Source organism: Myiozetetes cayanensis, unplaced genomic scaffold (genome assembly GCF_022539395.1).
Source record: "Myiozetetes cayanensis isolate MyiCay16 unplaced genomic scaffold, myiCay2020 scf7, whole genome shotgun sequence".
In the NCBI taxonomy this organism is placed as follows: domain Eukaryota; kingdom Metazoa; phylum Chordata; class Aves; order Passeriformes; family Tyrannidae; genus Myiozetetes; species Myiozetetes cayanensis.
In genome coordinates this window covers 24,015,743-24,041,189 of record NW_026087964.1, presented here as the reverse complement: position 1 = coordinate 24,041,189, position 25,447 = coordinate 24,015,743, and the positions used below count along the sequence as shown (strand labels likewise).

At 35.3% G+C, this 25,447-nt stretch overlaps 1 protein-coding gene across 2 annotated transcripts in view; it reads right to left on the bottom strand.

Moving 5' to 3' along the window:
• FIP1L1 (factor interacting with PAPOLA and CPSF1) overlaps positions 1–25,447 on the bottom strand; it is a 38,824-nt gene that overhangs the window by 12,788 nt on the left and 589 nt on the right. The window contains exons 2-11 of one of the 2 annotated variants that reach the window (XM_050337841.1): positions 25,146–25,185; positions 22,836–22,893; positions 19,409–19,512; positions 17,172–17,233; positions 16,855–16,962; positions 15,600–15,730; positions 15,256–15,324; positions 12,875–12,984; positions 5,031–5,124; positions 3,834–3,987 (exon numbers count right to left, since the gene is read on the bottom strand). In XM_050337841.1, coding sequence (XP_050193798.1) covers positions 3,834–3,987; positions 5,031–5,124; positions 12,875–12,984; positions 15,256–15,324; positions 15,600–15,730; positions 16,855–16,962; positions 17,172–17,233; positions 19,409–19,512; positions 22,836–22,893; positions 25,146–25,185 — 930 coding nt within the window. The remainder of the gene's footprint in view (positions 1–3,833; positions 3,988–5,030; positions 5,125–12,874; positions 12,985–15,255; positions 15,325–15,599; positions 15,731–16,854; positions 16,963–17,171; positions 17,234–19,408; positions 19,513–22,835; positions 22,894–25,145; positions 25,186–25,447) is intronic. The other variant, XM_050337842.1, reaches the window with a different exon arrangement.

The following is a 25,447-nucleotide window of genomic DNA, read 5'->3' as shown; positions in this document are numbered from 1 at the left end:
ACCTAACAAAATATACTGCCTCAACATGTAAACCTATCTTACTGACTACGAAAGGCATGACTACAAGATAAAAATAATCTGTATACTTTATATGACATTATCTTCTAATACTTTGCTTTACCTCAACTGAACACACAGAACACTACCACATGAAAATAAAATAAATAATAAACTAGGCTCAAACAATATTGCCAGAAAACAGACTACTTCACCAAGCATCGAGCACTTTTAGTTATGAATGACTCTGCTTCCATTAAAAAAAAAAATGTATTTCAATCTCACTTTTCACTGAAAAACTTTGGGGAGGGACAGAAGAGAAAACTTTTGCAAGTGGTGTCATTCATTTTGCCATAGCTGCATAAACATCCAGACATTAGCATTGGCCACTGCATGATGAAATTGATGTATATCTCCTTAGTTCAACACTAGAACTAAAAGACTACTGTATGGCATCAACATTTTACTAAGTTTACGTCAGAAAAGCCAACTGCCCCCATACTGCCGTGACAAAAGGACAGAATGAAGGAATATGCAAGTTGAGGAAGAGTAATCAATATCAAAGTTCACTAAGTGCTGGTGATTACACCAACATGAATTCCTACCAGCATTAATCCTATAGGATTAAACAAACTGTGAAATACAATTGAGGTTTCTGGTCAATCCTGAAGATTTAAAATCTTTTTCCTCAAAACCTTGAAGAACATTCAAAAATTCATCATTAATGCTTATATAATTTTTAAACAGAAGCTAATTTACTTGAAGTTATCACAACAGAAGAAACAATCTACATCCTAAGTTAGCAAGTAATAGTGAAAGATCTAAACAAACGTTTTTCCTTACTTTCTTCACTAACATACATATACAAGTGACACAAAACTAGCAAAAACCCCACAAGCTTCAGTTAATGGAAAATTATGAATCTCATAACTCTTCACTCCTTTGCCTTCCACTAAAGCAGTGTATGAAAATATACTTGTAGCATCATCAGCCAATTACTTCCTCTGAGAAAAAAAGACTCTGAAATATTGTGTTATTTCTTGCAATGCAGGGACTAAACTTGTGTACCAGTGCAAGAAGGTGGCTTAGTATAGACCTTGTCATGTCCCTACAACACTTTGTGCTGCCACAAAGACACATCAAGCCTAAACCTAAATACTCAGACTTGTGTCTCAAAAGCAATCCAAATGGCATTAGCACAGCATTTTACCTTATGTGCTCAAAATTACTTTCAGGACATAGTATACCATCCTACTAATTCGAGGCTGGTAAATATTTACAGAAAATATTTACAAGTAGGTTTTACTAAAGAAAAGCAATGCCACATGTGCTCCGCTTGCGGAGTAAGGAATCAAACGTGATCAATGCTGCCAGAGCGTAACAACATACTGCAAATTAGCTGAACTGTGTAACAGCCCACAGAAATGTAATATAACTCAACTTGGTGTAAAAAACCTCTTTGCCACAGGCTAAATTAGGTCAAATTCCCTTTATCACAAAATAAAATGTGCACATTTAGGTTGCTGAGGCTGAGATGATGTACAGTCACTTGCAAAACCCTGGTATATTATACAACAGAAGTTCAATACTTCAGAGGAATTTGTTTTTTTTATATTACCAATACATGTCACATTTTAACTACATGCTTAAACCAAAGCACGTAAACCAACTTTTACAGCCTAGGTAACAGGAGAATCCATGTTCTTCTTTAGATGTAAATTCCTCCAACATAGCAATAAATCAAGTAAACAAAAACTAACACTTTTTTTGCCACAGCCAGTCACCTCCTAGGACTATTTGAAAATTTTCTACATTTGGCCCTTTGAATCATTCCAGGACTTGTTCCTGTAAAAAGATTTGAATCACAAGAGTGAATGAATACAGGACAAGAGATCTAACTTCAAAGCAAGATCCTCTTTCAAAGGCACTTTTGGAGGATGTTTTATATTTGGAATACTTAAATTTTCTGGCAAGTAGTCCTGGTTTAATATTGGGTAAGCATAGTTTTTTTCCTCCTCCTCCATTGAACCTAGGAGGGATGGCAGAATCTATTTTAGAAACAGCTTTGAAGATAAAGAGCTGGCAACTGCACAATTAAAACACAGGCCTGAAGAAACCAAATCCACAGTTCTTAATCGTTATTTTCTAATCTACTCAAAGCATGGAAGGATGTTCAAGAAGACCTTCTGAGTAAGTGTATGTCATAAACCTGTCTGTAAACCATAAGACTAAAGCCAAACCTGCTTGGTAGATCTGTAACACATGTGGATTTCTTTCACCTTTAAAAATTCAACAGGTGACGGGTTTCGTAAGAACAGTTCATGTGACATTCCTGCACCAAGTGTGTCTGGGGTGTCTGTCAGGGTTCTTTTAATTTTTTTTTAATAATATACAACTTAGATCACCTTTTCTGAACCACAATTACAATTCAAATAATTATTTTCTAAAAGCTTGTAATGCATTACATTATCAGAAAGGTTTTAATGCAGCTCAAGACCACAGTGAGCATTATCGTCACATTCTTCTCCTTTCTGTCCCCTCCTTGCAGTAAGGAAACAGCACGGAATTGCCAGAGCAATAGCATATTCCCTCTTCAGAGACTCTTTCATATTTATGGGGAAAAAAAAACCAACAAAACCAAACCTGAAAAAGGCCACAGAATTATTTAATCTTAAGATCTCTTCCATGTTCTAGGTTGCATCATTTTGTGTATGACCAGACCTTGACAGGCAGCAGGAGTTAAAGTTTTAAAAGTTTTAAAGTTTTTGAAAGGTTTTAAAGTTTTAAAATTAATAGGAGCAACTGAAGAAAGCAACTTCTTCTATGAGGACTTATACGCTATAATGGTCCACACTTACTGCTCTCAAATAATTCTACTTCTTTACTTATACATAAGGTATTAACAGAGAAACTTTTAAAAGATTCCCTGTGCAAGCAGAAAAGCAAAGAAAATGCTAAGCATGACTTCCAGAACAAGTCAAGCAAAAGAATGCAAGGAACAGAAGGAGAATATACAGAGAAGATCCACCTTAAAGCAGTCTCTTCTACAGACAAATGCTTCACTTTCCTACTCAAATACTCCACAAAGTTTATCCATCTATTTTAATTTCTCACTGACCAATCTTCTAAGTTTCTTGCTAAATCCTTTTGAACTTATTGCCTAAAAATGATCAACACTCAGGTAACTGCACTATTTGTGCAAATGCCCATGATACTTCTCCCCGTAAATTTCCATAAATATCAAGTTCCAACAAATGTTCAGGAAATACCAGTAAATTTAAAAACAGATTTAAAAATGGGAAGAGTTCTCAAAAAGCTTTGATTCCTCTAAGATTCGCAGACACAGAACCCTGGAAAAAAACATCAGGGGCTAATAAGACCTCAGACTGAAAGAAAGGATACAGCACAAATCCAATACTTATCAAACTTCTGGGAATTCATACATGTTGTGAGGGAAAAGGGGAATTAGAGGTTCTCTTGCTGCTATGACCTTAGACATCAGAGTATCCAACTTGTTACACAAATTCATGGTATGCTATACTTTTAGTTTTGTAGAATGATTTGTTAGTGTGTACTTCTCAATTGCATTAACATTTATTGAATTACAGAAAACAGCTTCTCACTTCAAACATTTTCAAGAATGCAAGAGCCAATAGTCTCTTGGCAATTATTTACTACTTGGGATTATGTTGAGAAAAAGTTTCTGTTTCTGCCTTACAGATACGTTTAAGAAAAGTGCAGAACACAAAATTCTGAAATTCTGCACAATGCACCTCAAACATCTGATGTTAATGAATCTCTCATTACTCACATCCTATGTAGTGCAGAATATTTACCTGGTGGGGGAATCAGAGGTGGAGCAGTACTGACAGTTGGAGGGGGTGGGAGGAAAGGAGGTGGTGGAAGATGGGTAGGTGGAGCTCCTGGAGGGAAAAATGGAGGTGGCTTGGTAAAATTGTCTACTTCAGGATTAGAGCGTTCTGAAAGAACCTGTAAAATATCAAACTCTAGTTACAATTGCTATGCGAAAAGGGTAGAAGACAGGTTTCCTCTCTTTCCAGTTACTACAATAGGAAAGTATCACATTAAGAGGCATATTCAGATGGTTTAAGTTCTACCTGCATACCTATGCTCAATGTCCCATACTTGTCAAGTACCTTTAAAGGTCTAAGAGCAGCCAACAGGTGACAACAAACATGAGACTACTGAGGGAATATAAGCCATCTGAATATGGCCCAAAACACCATCTTAAATTTATATAATGGAAAATATTTTAAAAATCACTATGAAAAGCATGAAAAAAACCAAGACTATAAATTACTTAAACGTTGTGAGATCAGATGAAAACCACATGGCAGCATTTTTAATATAAACACTACAATCCATTCTTATTTTCACTGTTTAACCTTAACCTAAGTTAAGTTGCACAAAAATGCAACTAGGGCACCCAGCAATCTTGATTCTTCAGGAGAGAAGAAGTGTATTTCATCTTCATAAATTTACTTGCTTTCCTAATGTAATACAAGTCTAAAGACTAAGATCATAAACACTCATCTTGCACTTTATGGTAAAATAGTACAATATAATTAAAAACAACCTACTATCAACTATTTATTACTTCTTAACTTATTTTTAAAAGACGTCATTTCTCAAACTGCATCTGAGTGGCCTTTCACTTTCAGCATTAGTGTCTGGCAGGAGTAGGGGACAAATGGGCAGTTTAAATATTTATCTTTGTCGCTCAGTAAACAAAACCTAATCCCATGCAGATCTAGAGAGCCAATGCTGTCTCTTGGACTGTAAACCTGCAATACCGCTCATTTCCTTTCAGTAAGAGGCATACCAAAATATTTATCTTTCGAAAGTAATCAAATGTTTCATCTTAATATATATTCAGTAACTGCCACAATTTTATTCCTGAACTTAAAGTTACCTGTGTATTACTCATTCATGCTCACTGACATGTTTTAATCAGAAGTTATGGGGAAAGCAAAACTGTCTTTTAGTCAGAGTGAAAATCTAGAGTATAAAACCTGTATATTGCTGTTTTCATTAGCACGCCGTCGTCCTTCCACCCTGCTGATAGTGATGGTCTGTCCAATCACATCTATTGTGCCAGATATTCGCCTGCAACACAGGAGAAGCCAGAATCAACAAGTAGAATAAGAAAAGGGGGAAAAAAAAAAAAAAGAAAAAAAGAAAAAAGAAGAAAGCCTCAAGGACTTCTCTCATTCCAAATGCCAAAGTTCCTTCTCCTGTAGAAAACATAAAACACTGTTTCTGAAAAACATTAAATGTGATGCTTTTGCTGAAGTATGCGAGTGTATAGGACTAAACAACATAGCAATAAAGACTCCCGCAGGACAAAGGCTGACTCTCGCAACACTCTCCTTCCACTCCACATAAGATAATACATCTACTTTTACAAAAACAAACAAACAAAAAAAAGAACCCCAGGAAAAACAAAGAAAAAAAAGAAAAAAAGAAAGAAATCACAAAACTTCAGTAATAAAGTAATAAATTATACAGAACTTCCACAAAAATCTAATGTAAAATAGCTATAAACTATTAATTAGAAATAATTTCTAAATTGCATGAAACCACAATGAAGAACTCCATGGAAGATCAAACAAAGGTAAGACAGAAAGCAGAATTAAACAAAAGCAAATCCTTCCATGTGTATTATTGATATTGCAGCACATATTGAACAAAATGAGATGTTATTCCTCTGGTCCTGGAATACACAATCTTAATGTCAAAAACCAGAAAGTATATGAAACTAGTAAACACTGACTCTTAGACTAAACCTTCAAAAACAGTCTTAGACCAGCCATTCATACTCCTGTTCCTCAGTTTCTTTCAAAATGCTAACTCCCTCAAACACCTCTAAAACATTTGCATAATTAGGCACGACATTCACGTCCTTTAAAGAAATCAGCAGTAGAGCAGCACAAAACCCACCTCAGTCTCTCTCACAACCTAAACAAGCAACAACAGAATGTAATATAAATTACAAACACTTTAGAAGTAAGTGTATTCTTATTAAGAAGTATGGATTTTTAAAGAAAAATGACAAGGAAAGCGACATGCATATACACATTCTTTCCCTCCCAATTTCTGCCAAATTGCATTTGACAATTTCTTTTGAAAAACACTTTTACTTTTGATCTCTCATATGAGATTGGTTTTGCCTAATTTTTGACTCTGATTATTTTTTTTATTTTTAACTTTTCAAAGAAGACTAAAAATGCTACGCTAAGGGTAAAGACATGATGGCATTTTTCTGGATACCAACAGTAAAATTCAAAGTATAATCAATATCTGAAAGTAAACCAACTACATGGGAATATACTGACACTAAAGAAGTACTCCAGACACCAAACCAGAAAATATGACAAGGACCTGAATGTCATCTAGTAAAACTAAAACCTGATATCTGTGACAATGGAAATCATCATTTTGAAGAGAGGAATAATCTATAGTATAGAACTTTCCTATTTGCAGCCCTAAAACAAATGAAACCTAGAAACTAAGTTTTACAGAAAACATGTAACTCTTATGCAGATAGAAAAAAACCTATCTGCATAAGAGTTATAAAAGCCAGGTTGGATAAGGCCTTGAGCAATGTGGTCTAATGGGAGATGTCCCTGCACAAGGCAGGGGGGGTTGGGACTAGATGATCTTCAAGGTCCATTCCAACCCCTTCACATTCTGTGATTCCACCTGATTTGCAGCCCACTGCTAATTTCTAAAAGAGGTTAAAAAGTAGGATTCACTTACAGCAACTCCATTAGAAAATGAGGTACAAATTACAATACTAATAGTTGAGAAAAAATTTAGTGTTGTAAAAAATTACAATACTAATAGTTGAGGTACATCTGTGTCTCACCCATAAACAAAATGATAGCAGAGAAAACTGACAATATTTACTAATAGTATGATATAGTACAAGTAAAAGAAAGACTGAAAAAAAAACTTCCATGAAATTTCCATAGAAACAAATCCATAGAAAGAAAATTGCTTTCTAGTTTTAGAAGAGAGGTTCCTGTCTTTTTTGCATCTAGTGTACTACTAACCACATGAATACAAATAGCAGGGACTACAGCTGGAAGATGGAATGACAGGCTCAAAGTTCTGCCAGACCAATAGCTCTGACTCCAATTACTCAAATACCTAGATTCCAATGCAGCTGAAAAAGATGCAGACACTAGAGCACGAAGGAACAATTAGATCTCCCAGAGATAATATGAAGTTCCTTGGCAGACTTCATAATGAGGATGATCCAAATGCCTGTTCTCTGAGCTTTTCAGTATCTGGGTTTAGAGCTTCCGCCTGGATTTTAAAGTAAGCTTATTAAGCACAACAGTTTGGAGTAAAAAAAAAAAAAAAGAACAAAACAGTCCAGTGGTACAAGAGTTTGAGAAGACAGCTACAAAATAGAACACATAGACTATACAGTAGCTGCTCCAACGATAACACAAAGTTAAGAAATTCTCTGGTCTTCTCATACCCCATCCTAGGAGTTAAGATTATTACACTCTAAATTCTGAAATAATCAACATCTGATTTCCTAAACCTCCCCAGTGGTCTTGCATGGTATTCCAGTACTACTACACCTTGGATTATTATTTTGCTTTAAGTAATTAAATTGAGAACATAGGTATTACAAAACAATTGTTAAACCAACAATTGTTTTCACTGTCTCAGTCTTTACTCTGGCAGTTCATTAGGTTTTGGAGTTCTAAGACACTTGTACTCCCCATCAGTGGTATCTTCTCTTAACTATCTAAACTATATTGTAGAAAACTCATTTTACCTAGCTTTAGTCCTTGTGTATGATAGATGACACTATTCTAGAGCAAGAAGTTCCTGCTTGGCTCACTCCACTAATTTACAGGGCTTCTACTTGGGAGTGATGTACACAGCAGAATCAAGACTTTTCCTCTCTTGCACTGTTTGCACACTGCCAGAAACTCTTAAAATCAGCACTGAAAACACACACAGTGACACCAATGCAAGAGTAGTGGCATTAAAGCAGTATGTGCCTCAACCATACTACAATAAGGATTTTGGCTTGGGAAGCAACCCAAATACACCACTGCATTACCAAAGGAAGCAAATCTAGACTACCAGTTAGTTGGTTCCTAGACGTCAATTTTACGGAAATGAACAGAGCTTTCACTTAATTTTTCTAGATTCTGAAGAGTACACCTATACTCACTCAATCTCACTGAGCTGGTGCTTTATAACTATTATTTAAATAACATTGTATAGTGTCATGTCTATTGTTCTTCCCAACAACTGCCAAGAGATTTAATTTTCATAACGATGGACGACTTCACAAATTTGCCACCATACCTTGAACTTCACAAAGGTCCTATTTTCAAGACTCCAATAACAATTTCATTAAGTACTCCACTAGAAGAGCTTGAAATTGAAGAAGAGGAAGTACATATTCAGTTGCAAATGGAGCAGCACATGACACTACTGTCAAAAACGTAAACTGCACAAAAGCAGGGGAGGCATCTGAGTGTCAGAATTTAAGTTTGGCAGTTATTGTAAAAGGGCAAATCTGACACCTCGGATCTTCTTTAGGGCACAGCAAGCTGGTACATGGAAAAAATTTCAACGATACTCTAGACATTATCTAGACTATTAATAAGATGTTAAGCAGGCATTACTAGGTTTCTGCCTGTGCTGTAAGCAACGAAAAGGAAGGGCTTGGTTTGTCCCTTACACAATCAGGGCACCTGGGATACAGATGAATTCCCAATGGATACACCCAAACAAAAAAGGCAATCCACATGTGTGGGATGCATGTGAACCCACAGCAGAGTTCATACAAAGTGTACCTTGAAAGGAACATTCCAGCAACTCTGAGTTATTTCACTCTAATTAGAGAATGGTTATTTATGAGCCATTTGCACTAAGAATATCATTCTCCGTGGAGATTTAATTCAGAAAGATAATCTCATTTGGCAAGCTGAGTTTATTTAAGTTCTACAGAGCAAAGAGAAAGAGGGGAACAAAGAAGTAGAAGTAAAAAAAAAAAAGACAAACCCAATTATTTTCTGAATTCATAGCTTCAGAAATCCCTTATCCTTACCACAGATAATCTAAATAATGTGCTTTTTGGAACACCTCCATACCGCTTTTCAGAACTCAGAAACAGTCTAACTACTGGATGTCACATTTATTCAGGAGACTTAAAATATAGTCTAATAAAGACAGAACTATAAGGTACTCCAAAACCAATATTTAATATGTTTTTCTGTTCCTTCTTGATTTGCTTTTGTGTTTCATTTTCCTCCTCTTGAGAACATCCTCAACTCTGCTGATCTTACTTACCACTGACTGATATAAATAAGAAGCAGATTTACTACAGAAATCACTATTACAGAAAATACTTTTTTTTCCAAAATAGTATCTGAGTTTCCATCATTTAGTCTTTCAAGGTTAGTTCATGAAACAAAAGAAACCTGTATTTTTTCACAGTAATGACAGACGAGAAATCCATTTTCTATTAAAAAAAATCTGCTTACAGAAAGGCCCAAGAACAGATAAAGCTAATAAATAGCCCACTGCATTGATGGGTTAATTTCTCTGAAACTCATTTCAATGTAATGCACTCTTTAGTAACTGTAATATCATAAATGGAGGTTAAAACCCAAAAAACTTCTGACAGAAAAAGTTTCTGATGGAGAGCCGTTCTAGGTATTGCTTGAATGAGAAAAATACCAGCTTTTGCAGCCAGCTTATAAATGAAACTTGTACTTATTTTTCTAGTACTAAAGAAAAACTCTCACAGTCCTTGAAAAGTAACATAAGGAAAAGAACTGGTCTGAAAAGAAGTTACTTCTATGAAGTAACTGGTTAGGACAGGTCTGAAATATGTCAAATCCCCTTCATGCCCTAGAAAGCACAAAAGTCAAAAGAGGTTCCTTCATGTTTTTACCTTGATTGTGGCTATGGAGACAATAAATCTTTAGTTAACTACCTCTAGAGAACAAAGATTTTACTTTATACCATATTGTTTGTACATGATGTCCATTTACTAAACCATATCCATTATGAACTTAACTGCTCCTTCAGGGCTACACTATACTTTATGCTACTCAACAGCCCTAAGAATTACAGAAACAAGGTAAGAAATTCAGGTGTCATTTCTAAACAACTAGTATCTTAGTTATAATTAAGACAGCCATTGTCTATAAATTCAAGTAAAATTTCTCACAGAGACACATTGTATGAACAAGCACTGAATTTTTTTTTTTTAATTACACATTTAGGATGCAATTCTAGTGAGTTAGTAACACCAATTTCATGGTGAACAATGATTATATTTTGTTAACTACAACTTCCATATTGGTAGGGAATAATATCACTGCTAGACCTCAGAGGTCTTGGGGGTTTTTTTTGAGAAATTAATCTGCAATTATATGCAAACATCTACTGTACTCAAACTAAAAAGGTAAAAATAGAAAGCAAAATTATTTAGTGTTTGTTTACTAACAAACAAAAGAAAGTAAACCCCACCATCTGTCCCTAGACTTGCAATTAAAGAGCAATATGTAATGCAACATTCATGTGTAAAATCATCCACAAAGGAATGCTGCAGCCCTGAGTAGTAAGTGCTAGTGGCAAGTACTAATTTAACATTAGCACCATGACCAGAATTTTTTTTCCCTTTACCTTAACTACTGTGATTTATCCCTCCTTTATTATTCCTGCCACTTTCTGATGCCTGAACTGGCTTTTCTGGAGGCAGTGTCTGTCTGTGACTGAGAAGAGTTGCTGCTTCTTCCAGTGAGATGAACTGCCCAGGTCTTTCCTTCTCCTTACCAACCCCCACACCAACGTTCCTTTACTGAGTTGCATCAGCTTTCCCTCCTTTTCACAGAATGTATGAAACTACTGCTAGAAGCTGAGAGAAGTTTAATTGCTACATGAGAAATGCTTCCAGCAATCTCACAGCAAGGCTATTGTAAATGCCTCATGGCATAAAAGCAATTATTTTAAATTATCAAAGAGTTGTATTGCTGAAAATTTTCTGCCTAACTATAATAAACTCTTTAACTAAAGAAGAAAATAAATCCAACCCCATAAAACACTGCTTGGTTATAAAGAAATTAGTAATATAGGTTTTTATATACAGAAAAAGGTAGCTGCATTAAGGAAGTCATTCAAGTAGAAATACATGCAATCCATCTAAGTTAAGACAAATTCATTCACTGAGCCAATCTCAAGACTCCCGAGCATACAGTTTTCTTTCAAAATCTCTTCTGATCACTTGATAGAAATACTTCTTTCTTTATAGAAGAATCTATTTTAAGTAAATGTATCGAAAGGGGCAAGTATTAAATACAGGAAGAAGTCAGTTTTGCTATTGTAACAACTTACAATTACAGTATTCACACTAAATGTATATAAAACAACTTACTCTAACCACTGAAATGCACAAGTGATACAATTGTTAAAGTGACACGTCACAATGTGATACAGTTGACACAAAAACTGTAGGTTTCACACAATCACAGAATGTACCCAATGCATTTTTCTACAACTTTAAACTTGACTACATTTTAATATCCTGGTCACTAATTTCTTCTTAAAGTAGTTTAGAATTATCTGTCCACCAGTGAGATGAATAAAGAACTGAAATCCTGCAACAAAATTTGTGCTAGATACAGATTAGGAATCTTTACCCTGTAAACAACACACTCCAGTTTGAGAGCTCTGTACAAGAAGAACACATATCAAAAACAATTCAGAAAAGAAAAGTACAAAAATTAGTTACAGGTTTGCACAAAGTTTGGAACACTTTTATTGTTTCTTAGACAAAGAAAAATAGAAAACCAAAGAACTAAAAATCTACTAAATACAGAGTCGTATAACCTGATAGCTCAGAGAAAAATTTAGGCTACCAGAAGGAGTATTCTAGGAGTGAAAGAAAGATGCAGGCAAGGGTATGAAACAAGATTTTTTTTCCTGCCCAAGAGAAATACATTTGGATGTTGGACTGACTCTTACAGAATGGGATAATTGAACACAAGTGCCTCTAAATTAGTCGAGGTGTTTATGCATGCAGCACTAAAGACAGGTCATAGTTCAATCTTTCATAGTCAGTGATGAAAGTGTACCTGTTCTACCTTTCTTACTATCACTTATAATACAATGGCTTTTAATCTGTGCAAAACCAAAACTCCTAAACAGGATCACTAAATAACTAAAGTAAAATAAAATAAATAACTGAAGTAAAGAAGAAGTACAGATTCATCCTAAGCCAAGTGCCAGATATCAAACAGCAGTAGCTTAGATATAAAAGGCAGAACTTCTTAAAGCCTGGGGCTGGGAGAAGGAGGGGAAGAAACCTAGTAAGGAAATAAATCATCTCATTTCAAAGAAAGTATTATAAATTATTAAAATATGGAGAAGCTAAAGCTAAGTTGAAGGAAAGAGACTGGGTTCCAGGAATTCTTCCAGTTGTTGAAGTCCTAACTGTTTGATTCCATTTTGTTAAACTGGTGTGTTAGTTAATACTCAGAAGGACCCAAGCTAGAAATATTTTGTTGGTCAACCTAATTCTACAAAGAAAACACGGTGTCATACATCAACAACTGGATTTTTATAGCTGTCTTGTTATTTGGTCCTGCTGCTTTTTCTCCCTTTCCCTTCTACTTTCTCTTTCCCAAATAGCCAATAAGGTAGCACAACATTCGTGTGTCATTAAGCCAAATGTGATTAGGGTATCTCTTCCCCTCATTTCTACCTGTTATAGAAACGTATTTCCCTCCTCTTCCTACAAAAATTGTAAGTTTCAAACTCATAGATGTAATAGCGGAAAGAGCTTTTAGGGTTTGAGTTACAGCTAACTGACCTGTTTGCTGGAATTCCTGATTTGAATAAGGCAGGCGGAGATGTGAAATCAGGTTTGGTCGACTGTACTGCCAACTCTTTCTCCAGATTTCCAGTTCTGCCCTGCTGTACCTTCAAAACAATGTTTCATCATTAGTTTTACCCTCAGAACTGTAGTAGCTCCAATACTCAACACAGAACATAGCCAACGCAAAAAGAAAGTCCAACTTTACTCAGAATTTTAAACAGTTACCTCTGCACAGCTAGCAAAATTACGTATTTTATAAGGTTATATTACTTAAGTACTGTGTTTAATATATATAAGAAGTAATATGCCAGGGAACGAATTATTATAGAAGATTAGACAGCTTAAATATTTATTTTTCAAGCATTTGATTTGTACATGAACAGACCAAACCGATTTTCTTCTATAATTTCCTGCACGAACAAAATAACACCTTTATTTTTAAAAGGAACAATCAATTTTAATAAAGATCTTCATAATCTTAACAGATATATCTAACAAGCCTGCTACCCAACAACAAACCATGAGACAAGAAACTTGAATGGATTCTCCGTCTGCCTCACTGCCCATGAGACCTAGCAACCACTTAATTTCCAAGTCATACCAGGAAGTCACCTCATACTTGGGGTTACACAAACTGTAAAAGATTTTTCATTAACTCAGATTGAATACTTCAAAAACATCCTACTGTTTCTGAAGTACTGAAAAATTCCACCAACACTTTACTAAAACTATACAAGACCTTTGGTGCGAGTACTTCAAGTATTGTTTTACTTTAGCAGCAGTTACACATGAAAGAAAAACCTACATGGGTTAGCACCAAAGACAACTTTGTACTGATTCCGTTTTTAAAGTCACTCTCACTGTACCAACCATGGAGCTACATCACTCTACACAGCTAGTTCACTCATGCTATAACACGAGATGAGCCATGACATCACAGCTTCTTGTAGGCAAGTGAACTACTAGTTTTCTGCAGAATCTCACTTCTAAACATGATCATGTCTTCCTCAAACTCACAAAAATGAACATGAATAGTTAAGAGTCAATAAAAATCTAATTAATCTTTTATATCCAGAAATATGAGAAGGGAAAAGGTACCGAATAGGTTTGGTATAGGTTTGATATAAGTACTTATCTGAAAAATCTGTAAGACTTCTATTAATTAATGAGTAAATGGAAAACCCAGGAGACAGTCTTGCCAGTTACAGGAGATTAATCCAAATATATAATGTAAATTACATGAGATTTAGTATTCCAGAAGAGAGGAAAAAATTAATAATTATATGTAAACTCCTTGTAAATCACACGACAAACTCTTATAACACAATTATTATCTGTACTGTTTGATCACCACAGTCAATACTGAGCTAGAAATATGCAAAGTTTTAGTTTGGACTACTTATTCTTCTTCCTTTAGGACAAGAGTTTAAAGAAGTTTGAGAGTGCAGTCAGGTGCAAATTTTAACTCCTATTGCCCAATACTTCCAATGTCCCACAGCACCATATTAATGATAACTGAGGACAGCAAAAAGCCCCACAGAGTTTCTGATCTCATAAAATCAAAATAACTGAATACTCTCAAGTAGCATATGAGGGAAAACAAAAATACCTGTCTGCAATTGACACTTCTGTCAAAGAAGTATACAGAATAAAGCAACAAACAGTTCCAAGCAATTTTAAAGACAGTATGAGAACAAAAATTAGTGCAATATTGAAAAAAAGCAAAATAAATAACCTTTGGATTTTAATTTCAACTTTAGTATCAAACCAATGAGTAAATGAGAAAATGAGAAGTTGGAAGAAAAGTTTAATCCTTAGGATAAATCCTATCATATAGATTCTTCTGCTCTCTGAAAATCAACATTTCTGAATGGAAAAATTATTATACATAACTTGATTTATTGCCTTCTAATCCCAAATGGAAAACATGGAAAAATATGGAAGGTTGATTTTCACATCTCAGAGTTGTCAAGATAACTGCTACAAAACACAGTAAGAGCTAAAACAACACAGTAAGAGCTAAAACACCACAGGAAAAATAAACATGCCATTATCTACAAAAGCTTCCCGAGCACATCTGCACAAGCAAATGCACTACACCTAAAAATAAATCATCACATAAAGAAAAATTAGTTTCACTGGGAAATTCGTTAGTTTACCAGGCCACTAACTCACATGCTTCCAGAATAGTGACGAACAAAGCAACGCTTTTTAATCCGCATTTTGTGACATACACAGAAAGTCACTGATGTAAGATGAAGAGTATGAAATAATGGCTGTGTCCATTTCAGTTGTTCTTCTATCAGTCTGTGGTGGCACGGGAAGCAATACTCAAGAAAAATGAGAGCAACCAACAAAAGTTTACTAAAATTCACCTTAAAAAGATGGTATCTGCCATCGAGAATCTCTGCACTTGGTCTTACTTCCATAGCTTTGTCTTCAGCCTAAGTTAAATAACACATTGCCCATTAAGATACCATATAACTCTTAAGTGATGGGCCACAATCTCAATAAAGGTACAGATGCAATCTAGCTGTAGTTGTCTGTCACACTATCCACACAACTGCCACTGAAGCAACACACTAATGCTCAAGGTTCAGGGTGGGGAGTCAGGTGCAAACTCTAACAAACACACTGAACGGGGCAGAACAAGCTTACAACACACAAGCAGCTTTACAGGGAAAAAGCCCACTTACAATACCAAAAAAGTACTATTTACCGTAATTTTATTTGTGGTTGAGGTAACTGGTAAAATTTCAAGACCCATTCGTATTCTCTTTTGTTTTTCACAGTAAGCTTTCCAGGTATCTTCATTGAAACCATAGTTAAAATAATCAGAGAGATCAGCCCCTTTAAATAGAAAAGGACAGGTTTTTAAAACATTACGAAGTTCTTCTTTTCTTCACTGAACACACATACACCACTATTGATAACAGCAAAACTGATTAGGTACTGACCTAAAAACACACGACTGAAATGTACAATACACCAGTAAACTTAAGAGTATTCATGGTTACAATTATAAGAACATTAAAATTTAGTCAGAAAGAATATCTTGCTTAGCATCATGAATTAGGGATCAAAAGTAAATACTTAGAAAATATCCTAGGATAATTCCCCATATCTTTACAACAAGATAAATGTAAGATCTACAGTTTTGCTGTATGTTAAGTGAAGATCCACTCCTTTTTGCTTTGGTTCCTAGTTTCATTTGATGTCATGAAGTATTTTTATAGTAAGAGAGACATCAAATGTAAGTCAAATTCTCAGAATATATTTCATATAGCTAACAGTCCAAACAACAGATTATCATCACAGGCTATTTTTCCCATTTTGTAGACACTATTTGCACTACCAAAGCTATATACAAACACTGGAAAAAAAATATACACAGCAGCAAGATGTACTTCCACTAAAAACCTCAGTCAGTGCTGGTATTATTAGCCAAGTCTGGACAAATCACTTGATCCAATGAGATAATACACAGAGAAGACTTATGAAAAGCCCATGTGGAAAGCCCCAGTTTCTTCTTCAAGGCTTATGAATGCCTATTAATGAATACAATGCAGCACAAACAGCTACGTTTCACCATTCTTCCTGCTCAAACCTGCTAGAACTGTTTTCCATTCTGCTGCTTCTGTCTCCTGGCACAGACCAGTGCCAGTAATCTCCACAGAAACACAGATTTCCAAGGAGAGTTCAGGATACACATGTATCAAAAAAAAAAAAAAAAAAAGGGCACGTCCTACCGTCTTTTTCCTAACATGTGACTAGGATGGGTACTAAGAAACATGGCACACACACACTTCCTGGCACAGCAGGAAGGCAACAAGTAACTTAGTTGCTTCTTAGGAGTTAGACTGCACAATACCTTCTAGGGATGGGGCAGGTGACACCTATATGCAGTCAACAGGATTACTATGAAAATAACCTACTGAACACATACATATCAGTTAACATAAACCAGACATTACCTGGCTTCCTCCAAGGTTTATCTTCAAAAGAATCTAAGTCTACTTCCAGAAGTGGTACACCATTAATGCTCCCTGGCGCATCTAGATCCAGTCCTTTAACTTTTGTACCTGTAAAGAAAAGTTACCGAGTTAGAGCCTTTTGTCTCTACTAACCAGAATTTTAACAGTTGCAATATGCTTCAGAAATAATAACAGAAAGAAAAAGTTAAATTTATCAAGAAGTTTTGGAAATTAAAATTATTTCCTTAATCCAAAACAATCCAACTTTTGGGGGGTTTTTTGCATTTTTATTAATATTACTGTGTAAATTTTCTTACCAGAAGATCCATAAGCTCGTCCTCCTGCCTTAATATTGAGATTCACAGGTGCCGCTCCATAACTTCAGGAAATTAACAAAAAATGAATTAGATACAGGAAACTTTCAAACCAGAAGAAAAACAAAAACAAGAGATAGCTAGATACAGAAACAAATTGGACCCAGGCTCAATCACCATCCTGAATCTCTAGCTTTCCAAGCTGGCAACACTGTAAAAGTAAAGAGATCAGCCTAGGAGGAAGAGAGAGTACCTTTCTATGCTCAGTAGTAACTTCTCCAACTAATAAACAGTTGTGAAGAAAGTCCCAGTCACTCCTCCTGAGTTGAAAGGATAAAGACCTTGATAGAAACAAGAATGGACAGAACCAGAAGAAGAGAGAGAGAGGAAAAATGGAGTTCATTTAAGGGTACAGATGATAGCCTGGAGATTAGAGTAAAAACAAAATAAATAAAAAAAGAAAGAGTTCAGATGGATCATTTTCTCTCTTCATAATAATTTCATTTAATCTGTACAGAAGTGGAAAATACAAGCATCTCTCTAAAATGATTGAAATGCTGCCTGTTTTAAAGTTCTTGTAGCAATCACCTATCCCTGTGACCAACAGAAAAGTATGTAACTTTTCACTCTCTAAAATACTTGAGAGCTTTCTTCATAAAAATACACTCTGAAATCTAAATACTGAACAGATTTAACTAGGGTAGGAATTACAGCATTGTTAAATTGTAACACTAAGAGCTAGCTTTCACTACCATTTGTGTGCAATGCATCTTATCCTCATAGGTGACCCTTAAACATAATGAGATGAGAATATAATTAGAGGGCAAGTATATCCACTTCCATGCAGTTTTAGTTTTCATTCAAGTGTTACAACAGCATAAAACTGATACAAAACATTTAACTTTCTGAAATGCCATGCTGTATTTGTGCGTGACTTTCAAACAAATCCAATGGGATTTTTTAAACAGCAGTGGACTACTGTAGGAAAAATTATTTAATCCTATAAAAGAAACTTGTCTACTGGAGTTACAATTAACAGCAATGCTCAGTTTGTTTTATATCACTGCCCTTCCATGAACTTTCTGTCCAATTTGCCCAGAAAAAAAAAAGTTTTTCAGAAAACAAGCATTTCTATATAAAATTTTCTACTCCAATTAAATTTAGGATCATCTGTTCATTATTTTTTGTATTCATGGAAAGAGCACCAGCAAATCCATGGAGAGTAAAAATCTAATTTTGCTTTAGTCTCATAAAACTTGAAGTCACTGCCTACATCACAGGAATACAGTAAGTTACTGAGAGTGAAAAAATAAAGAACTGAAAGAATTGCTATTTTTTTAAATATTACATTGATTTGCACAGTAATTTAGGACATGAAATACTGAAAGTTTAAAAATATTATTTCAAATGGGAGTAAATCACCTTCATTCTAAAGTTAAGAACACAATGATATATATGAGTCAGACCTACCTGCAGACCTGTCATATTTCTATTAAGAAACAGCACCCTAGTAACTCTGGTTTTAATTAGCATAAAAATATTAAGATTGCCAAGAAAAACAAGCAAACCACTTTTCTCAGAAAGTTTCCATGTAATGAAAAATACTATTTCATAATTCTGGGTAAAAGTAACACTGTTGAAAAGCATTCAGAGAAAAGCAAGTTCTTTCTCAAAAGCAGAAGAAATATGGGGCAACAGAAGTAATAAAAAAATTCTCATATGGTACAAATGCCTAAACCATGATCTTGAGAAATAATCTCCAGGGACTGGCAGCTCCATCCTGAACTACATTAAAATCTTATTTGAGGACATCAATAGGAATTGAAACTACAGAGGTCTAATTAGAACTGTATCCACTACAAACAGGATGAGGGACAAATATCTCATGTCCTTGCCATCCTACCCTTTGCAACAAATATGTCACTATGACAGTAAGAACCTCAAAAATGCTATAATAACATAGCCATTCCAAAATAAAAAACTCTCTTCTTTACAAACTGTACAAACAATACAACTATTTCTCAAAATCTGAAAACACAACTCATACAACAGTTCTTCCTTGTACTTCACTGATTTCATTTAACTTTGTTTTCAAGTCACTCTATCACTAAAAACATGGTTAAAGAGCTGAAAAAACTCCTAATTGCCACTTATTGTACATACAATTTGACATTGACAAATATTAAAGAGATCGAGTTAAAAATTAAATACAATCTTAAAAGTGTTTGCAAATAACTTACCTAAACTGTGGAGCTCCTGTTTTAATATCTCCTATGGTGACTTGAACATCATCTTCATCGTCATCACTATCACTATCACTGTCATCCTCAGCCTCTGCCACTTTCTATGAAAGAAAAAGTCATTGCTTAGACAAAAAGCAGTCACTTACCTTTAAAGAGGAAAAATAATCCAGACAAAATTATCTGCTCTAGAAATCTTTGAAAGAAGAAAATTCTTCTCTTCCTAGTCCTTAGAAATGAGTAGCATCAACAGTAAATTTAGGAGGTTACAAGTATCTGAAATGCGGCATTTCCTAGGTAAGGATAAAATAATTTCCACTATCTAATATCCTTCTTCCGTCTATCTAGTTCATACACACTGGTTCCACTCTTAACCTTGACATTCAGTAAAGAACTTAGAAATAAACAAGACTAGCTTCGTGCCATCATCAGTGATATATGCAGAGTAACTCAAATACATGTTTTTCCAGGTGATTATGAACACTGCACTTCAGAGAAATCTATAAATTCCTAACATCAGTCAAATACATAAAATACTTCAGATTTTTCAGCAAACAGGCTGAAAAATCAGATACAAGAGTATGCTTTGTGCTGTTCTGTCCCATAGCCTTCAAGCTTGCTGGTAGACAAAACAGACATGCCAGTTCATACCAAGAGTTCAACTAGTCCACTATTTCGGGTTTGTTAGGTGTTTTGTTTTGGTTTCCCCTTAGAGAGACCACACAGGAGAGAAAAAATACATATATTCCTCCCTAACTCGTTCAGCTGCTGATTATTATTAGCTTGGGGCATCTCCTAAGCCAGTTATGGTTTGGTTTTTTCAGTAACCCCCAATGGATCTTTCTCTCAAGTACTTGTCCAGACTTTCCTCAGACTCATAAAAGCTCCCAGTAGTGACACTCTTTAGCAAGGAGCTCCACAGCACAGTCTACTGCATAAAGATCCAATATATTTTAATTTCTTTTCAGCCTGACTCCTATAACCTTTATTTAGCAGTCACAGTCTCATATGGAAGGGACTGTGAGGAGTCAATCCTTATAGTCTCCATACATGATTTTGTCAGCATCCACCATATCCTATGTATGTCTTTCTTCCCAGGTGAGAAGTCCTTGGCTACTCAGTCATTCCTGGTATGAAAACTACCTCAATTACTCTTGCTGCTCTTCTCCTCTCAACTTTCCCAGTTGTAGTAGTCTTTATGACAGGAAGGGAAAGAACAGCAGTCAGAATTCAGGGTGCAACTAAACCATGAATTTATGGTATAATTATATCTTCCCTTTTATTCTATATTCACTTTCTGCTGTATCACACAGTTTAAGTGCTTTTTAGACTCCAAACTAGCACTTAACCATCAACTTTGTGGGTCTTGCTATATATATTAATGTGTCCCTCCTAAGCGGTAACGATCAACTCAGAGACCACCATTTTATTTGTAAACCTGTTTTTTCCTCAATGAACATCACTCTTTCTATTTAGAATTCAATAGTCGTGTATTATCCAGTCAGTCTTTGCTCTTACTATCTTGATTAACTTTGTAACATAAGAAAATTTGTGATTTCACAACTTAGCCCTTTTCCAAGTAAACACATTAATCAGCACAGGTTATGCACAACATTCCAGATAATCCCCACTGGAGGTGATCTTCCTTCACTATGAAAACTGAACCTTGACTTCTACTCTGTGTTTTCTATCTTTTACACATTAATTATCCATCTGAGACTCATTCTATAACTGCACAGTTTTCTTAACATCCTTTGGTGAGGAACTTCTTCAGAAACATCATGGAATTCAAGTGAACTTTATCAACCAAATCACCCTTATTCATGTACTGGAATCCTTCAGCAAGAGGTTGAATACATCAAAGCAAAGTTGATTCTGCCCAGGTGGCTTGCAGTTACCCATGCACAGCTGAGTTCTAGCCCTTATCTATTATACTATTAACTTCCCTGGTACATAAATTAGACAAAAATAAGCAGCTGCTTAGAAGCTAAGATGTTGGAGTGCAGTTCGTCCTTGCTACACAACATTAATATAATTTACATAACAATGAAGAGTCTAGTCATGGGGCAGGGGGCAGATAGGCATCCTGTAAATGACAGCTGAAGACAGAAGACAGTCTTTCAGTGCATCTTTCAGCCATATGTCTGAAAAGTGCAAGTTCACCACTCACCAGGTAACCTTTCTCAACCAAACCCCATTTCTCTTATAATGAATTATTTCTTAGCTTCCTCCTCACAGAAATATCCACTTCTCCTTATCAACCAACTTGAACAACATCCATTTTTCTAAGTCGCTGCTGAACCTTCATGCGTACCATTTATGATGAAGTTCTCAATTTTATGGAGACATGCTAATGATATCCTAACAATGCTACATCTTATATAGGTGTAAATACAAAGATATGCAAGTACAAAAAAAGTGCTCCTATAAGGATTTCCATAAATACTTTAAAACCAGCAAGTCTGAAAAAAAGTGTATTATTATTGCCATGTATCTCACTAAATTTGCCACCCACTTACAACATTAGCATCACACAAAACACCTTTGACGTACTTGAAATAAATATCTTTTCATTTTAAACAACTGAAATAAGTTTTTAAGTTTTTATAACTTTTTTCCCCAACTTTAAATAAGCTGTACTATCTTTCATAAGAAGCTACTGAAAAAAAGCACTTTTGAGAAGCCAGTCCTTAAAACTTACACAGATATCACGATCATGGTTTCTGCATCACTCATAAAAAATTCTTGCAAGACACAAGCTAAAAAATCCCAGTAAAGTAAAACTACAATTTTTTCATAGAACATACTTAAATTGTTCCCATCACAGTAAACTGAGTCATTTTATCAACACTGTAACTGTATATTTAATTTCCTGGTCCTTTCCTTTATCACACTAACACTGAAATTTTAAGACATAGTGAACATTGAAGACTACTACCCCACAAATCTGTTATGTTGTCTGTGAAAGGCACACACAATTCATCTCTTGATCCATATTTACACATAGTTCTGCAAATGCTGATTGTTTCTCCCATTCAAAAGAGAAAAATGAGCAGAAGATTTTATCTTCCTATCCCTGAGAAAAACACAAAGCATCATTTTGAAAAGGATGTCTTGGAGAAAAGATAGCTCTCTTCAAACACCACTTGTCCCCTCCCCCCCAAAAATGGAAGTACTATAATTTTCTGTCTGTAAATTAGATTTAAATTTGGAGCGCAGCTGGAAATTTCATTTCCTAATTTAGTAATTTCTACAGTTTCTGCAGATCACCAACACCCTTTAGAAAAATAAAATCGAAGGCATACACTTAGTCATTAATTCATTTAATTATAGGTCCTAGTCAAACCATGAATTCCTGATAAATCATAGAATCAAAACATATTAAAGCAGTTATTCAAATTAATTTCAAAAACACATTTAAAACTACCGTTTTCACAACGCCATTTTCTGCAGCTTCCTCTTCACTTCCAGGTGGAGGTGGAGCACTTAAACAAAAACAAAAAGGAAAAGATGAAACTAGGTATTTATGCATGTATTATTTCACATGTATCAGCTAATGATGAAAATAGCTTTGCTACATCATTCCAGATGAAAAGCCAAAGCTCCAGCTATCTTCTGCACTAATTAAAAAAAATCAATTTATTAAAAAAGAAAAATCTATATTATTTAGCTATCATACTAGCTGGATGTTTGTGGAATAGTTGAAAGTAATGACGCATTACACCTGGATCCTCTCTTAAAATCAAAGTGAAATGTTTCATAAGACATTAAGGGAGAATAACAGGGTTTTTTCCCTGCAGACCAACATTTTTCAAAGACATAATGGAAGAATATTTAAACATCCATGGGTAATGTTGCACTGAAACAGAATTCCCGTATCTGCATTGTGAAATTTTCTTCTACCATATGGAATAGCTAAAATTCAAGTATTAATTAAATTATATTTTAACTGTGGAGTGAAAACTGTAGAAATTTTAAAACTACCAGTCCACCGAAAACGACCAGTTCTGTCAAATCCACGCAAATAAGCTGTCTCACTGGGCCTACTTACTGCTGTTTCTTATATAGCAATTATTTTAATTTCCACAGTTCCATTAGCTATTAAGATGCTGCACTACAAATAGCACAGTAAGCAGGGAGCCATTTAGAAACAATATTCTTTCACTGAAAAGGTATTTCTGAAATGAGTGAGTAACTGCCAATTTTTATGGAATAGAATTAATCTAATCCCATGTTCTGTTGGCAAAATACCCACTCACGATTTTTGCACCAAAACCCAACACAGCCCAGGTACTGCCTCAGGATTCAAGCTTGACCATTTGACTTCATCACCCGGTGAAATGACAGACTAGCTACAAAACCCGAATAACACCTCACAGTTTTTATATATATGAAGAATGCTAAAACTGGGCGGCCAGAGACCAAAACTTTTAAGAGGTAAACTGTCCTCACACTTCCAGAGTTCTAAACACAACTTGTAAGATGTGTAAGTTAATATTTGTAATGGTTTTTTTGCCCAAAACAGCCAAAAGCCAAGCCAGATACTATTGACCAGAAAATGGAATAAACTGTTTCTAAAGATCGTTCTGGCTGCCATGCAAGTAATTTTCTTAAATAGCAGTAATACTGACAAGGATGACAGGTCAAGAACATGAGGAATCAACTGATAAGGAATAGCTTCTAAATAAAGAGCAAATAACTAGAATTCTTTGTTCTGGAAAAGAGATGGATTCAAGACAAATGCAACATAGGTCTAAAAACTTGTTAAGTGACAGAAAACAACTCTGTTTCTTATACTACAGAACAAATGGGAATCAAATAATTGCATCTAGTAGCTGTTTCACAATGATATCATATATAGTCATGTGGTGGAGGTCATTACTGCTTTATCATTCTGTACCTGTCATAAGTTGAGTTCAAAAAAGCAACTGAGCAAGCTTAGGAATAAGCAGTCCACCGAGGGTAACTAAATGCAAGAGTTCTCACTGAAAAATGGAAGCATCTATAGAAAATAACAATGCATGCTTTCATGCATTGGCCTTCTCTTTATTTGTTTAATATATCTTGACAGCCAACAATTTGCATATTTTATCAACTGTGGGACTTGCTTCATTCAGCATGAACAATTGATTCCCATTTCCAGTCAGTCCTTGCTTCTAATCTTCATTAACTTCACTAGATTTTCAACAAAGCATCTTTGTGCTCTACTACAGCTCCTTATAACTCGAGCAGGCTTCCCCCAGATACTTCCAAAGCATTTCCAAATCTTTTTCAAATACTGTCTTACCAGGAAAAAAAAACAACCCCAAAAGCCTAAGCAGATGTGATCTGTACATCCACCTGCTTCCTTTCACTGCTTCCTCATATACTTCTTTTTGTAACCACCCTGCAAACTCTTCAGGAGACAGGTTATCTTTTAGTTTCTAAATTATCTTGAGCTAATGAAGTCCTGATCCATTACTAAGACCACAAAGAAGAATGATTACAGAAATAAGAGACCTGTTGACATTTTACGAGGGGTTACTGCTGTCCATACAGTTAAAACTCAAAATAACTTTCAAACTCTAGTGACCTAATTTCACAAAAGCCAAGTCCAACACACTACCTTAAGGGCATTTTCAAAGACACCAGAGCATGTTCAGGCACCACCAACTTTTAAGTAGCTGGGAAGAAGAATGTAACGAATAAAATTTTTGTGCAGCCATGCTACAGGGCTTCCAGTTGCCAAGACACTCACCTAGATTTTTCTTCCTCTGGTTTCTCTGCTTCATTTTCATCTACCACAAGAGAAAAGAAACACACTATTTAAGAATAAAATCGCCTGAATATCAACTGCGACAGATATCTTGCTATGCAGATTAGGCAACTCTTCAGATTACTACTGAGACATGTTCTTAACGTCTGAATTGTGAAATTAGTCGAGCAGATCCCCAAGCCCTCACAGTGCTCTGCACTGACAGGTCCACCACATAGGCCAGGCTTAGTTTACAGGTTTCATCACCATCTGAACGCACAGAAAGTCCCTAAAGTTGTAAAAAA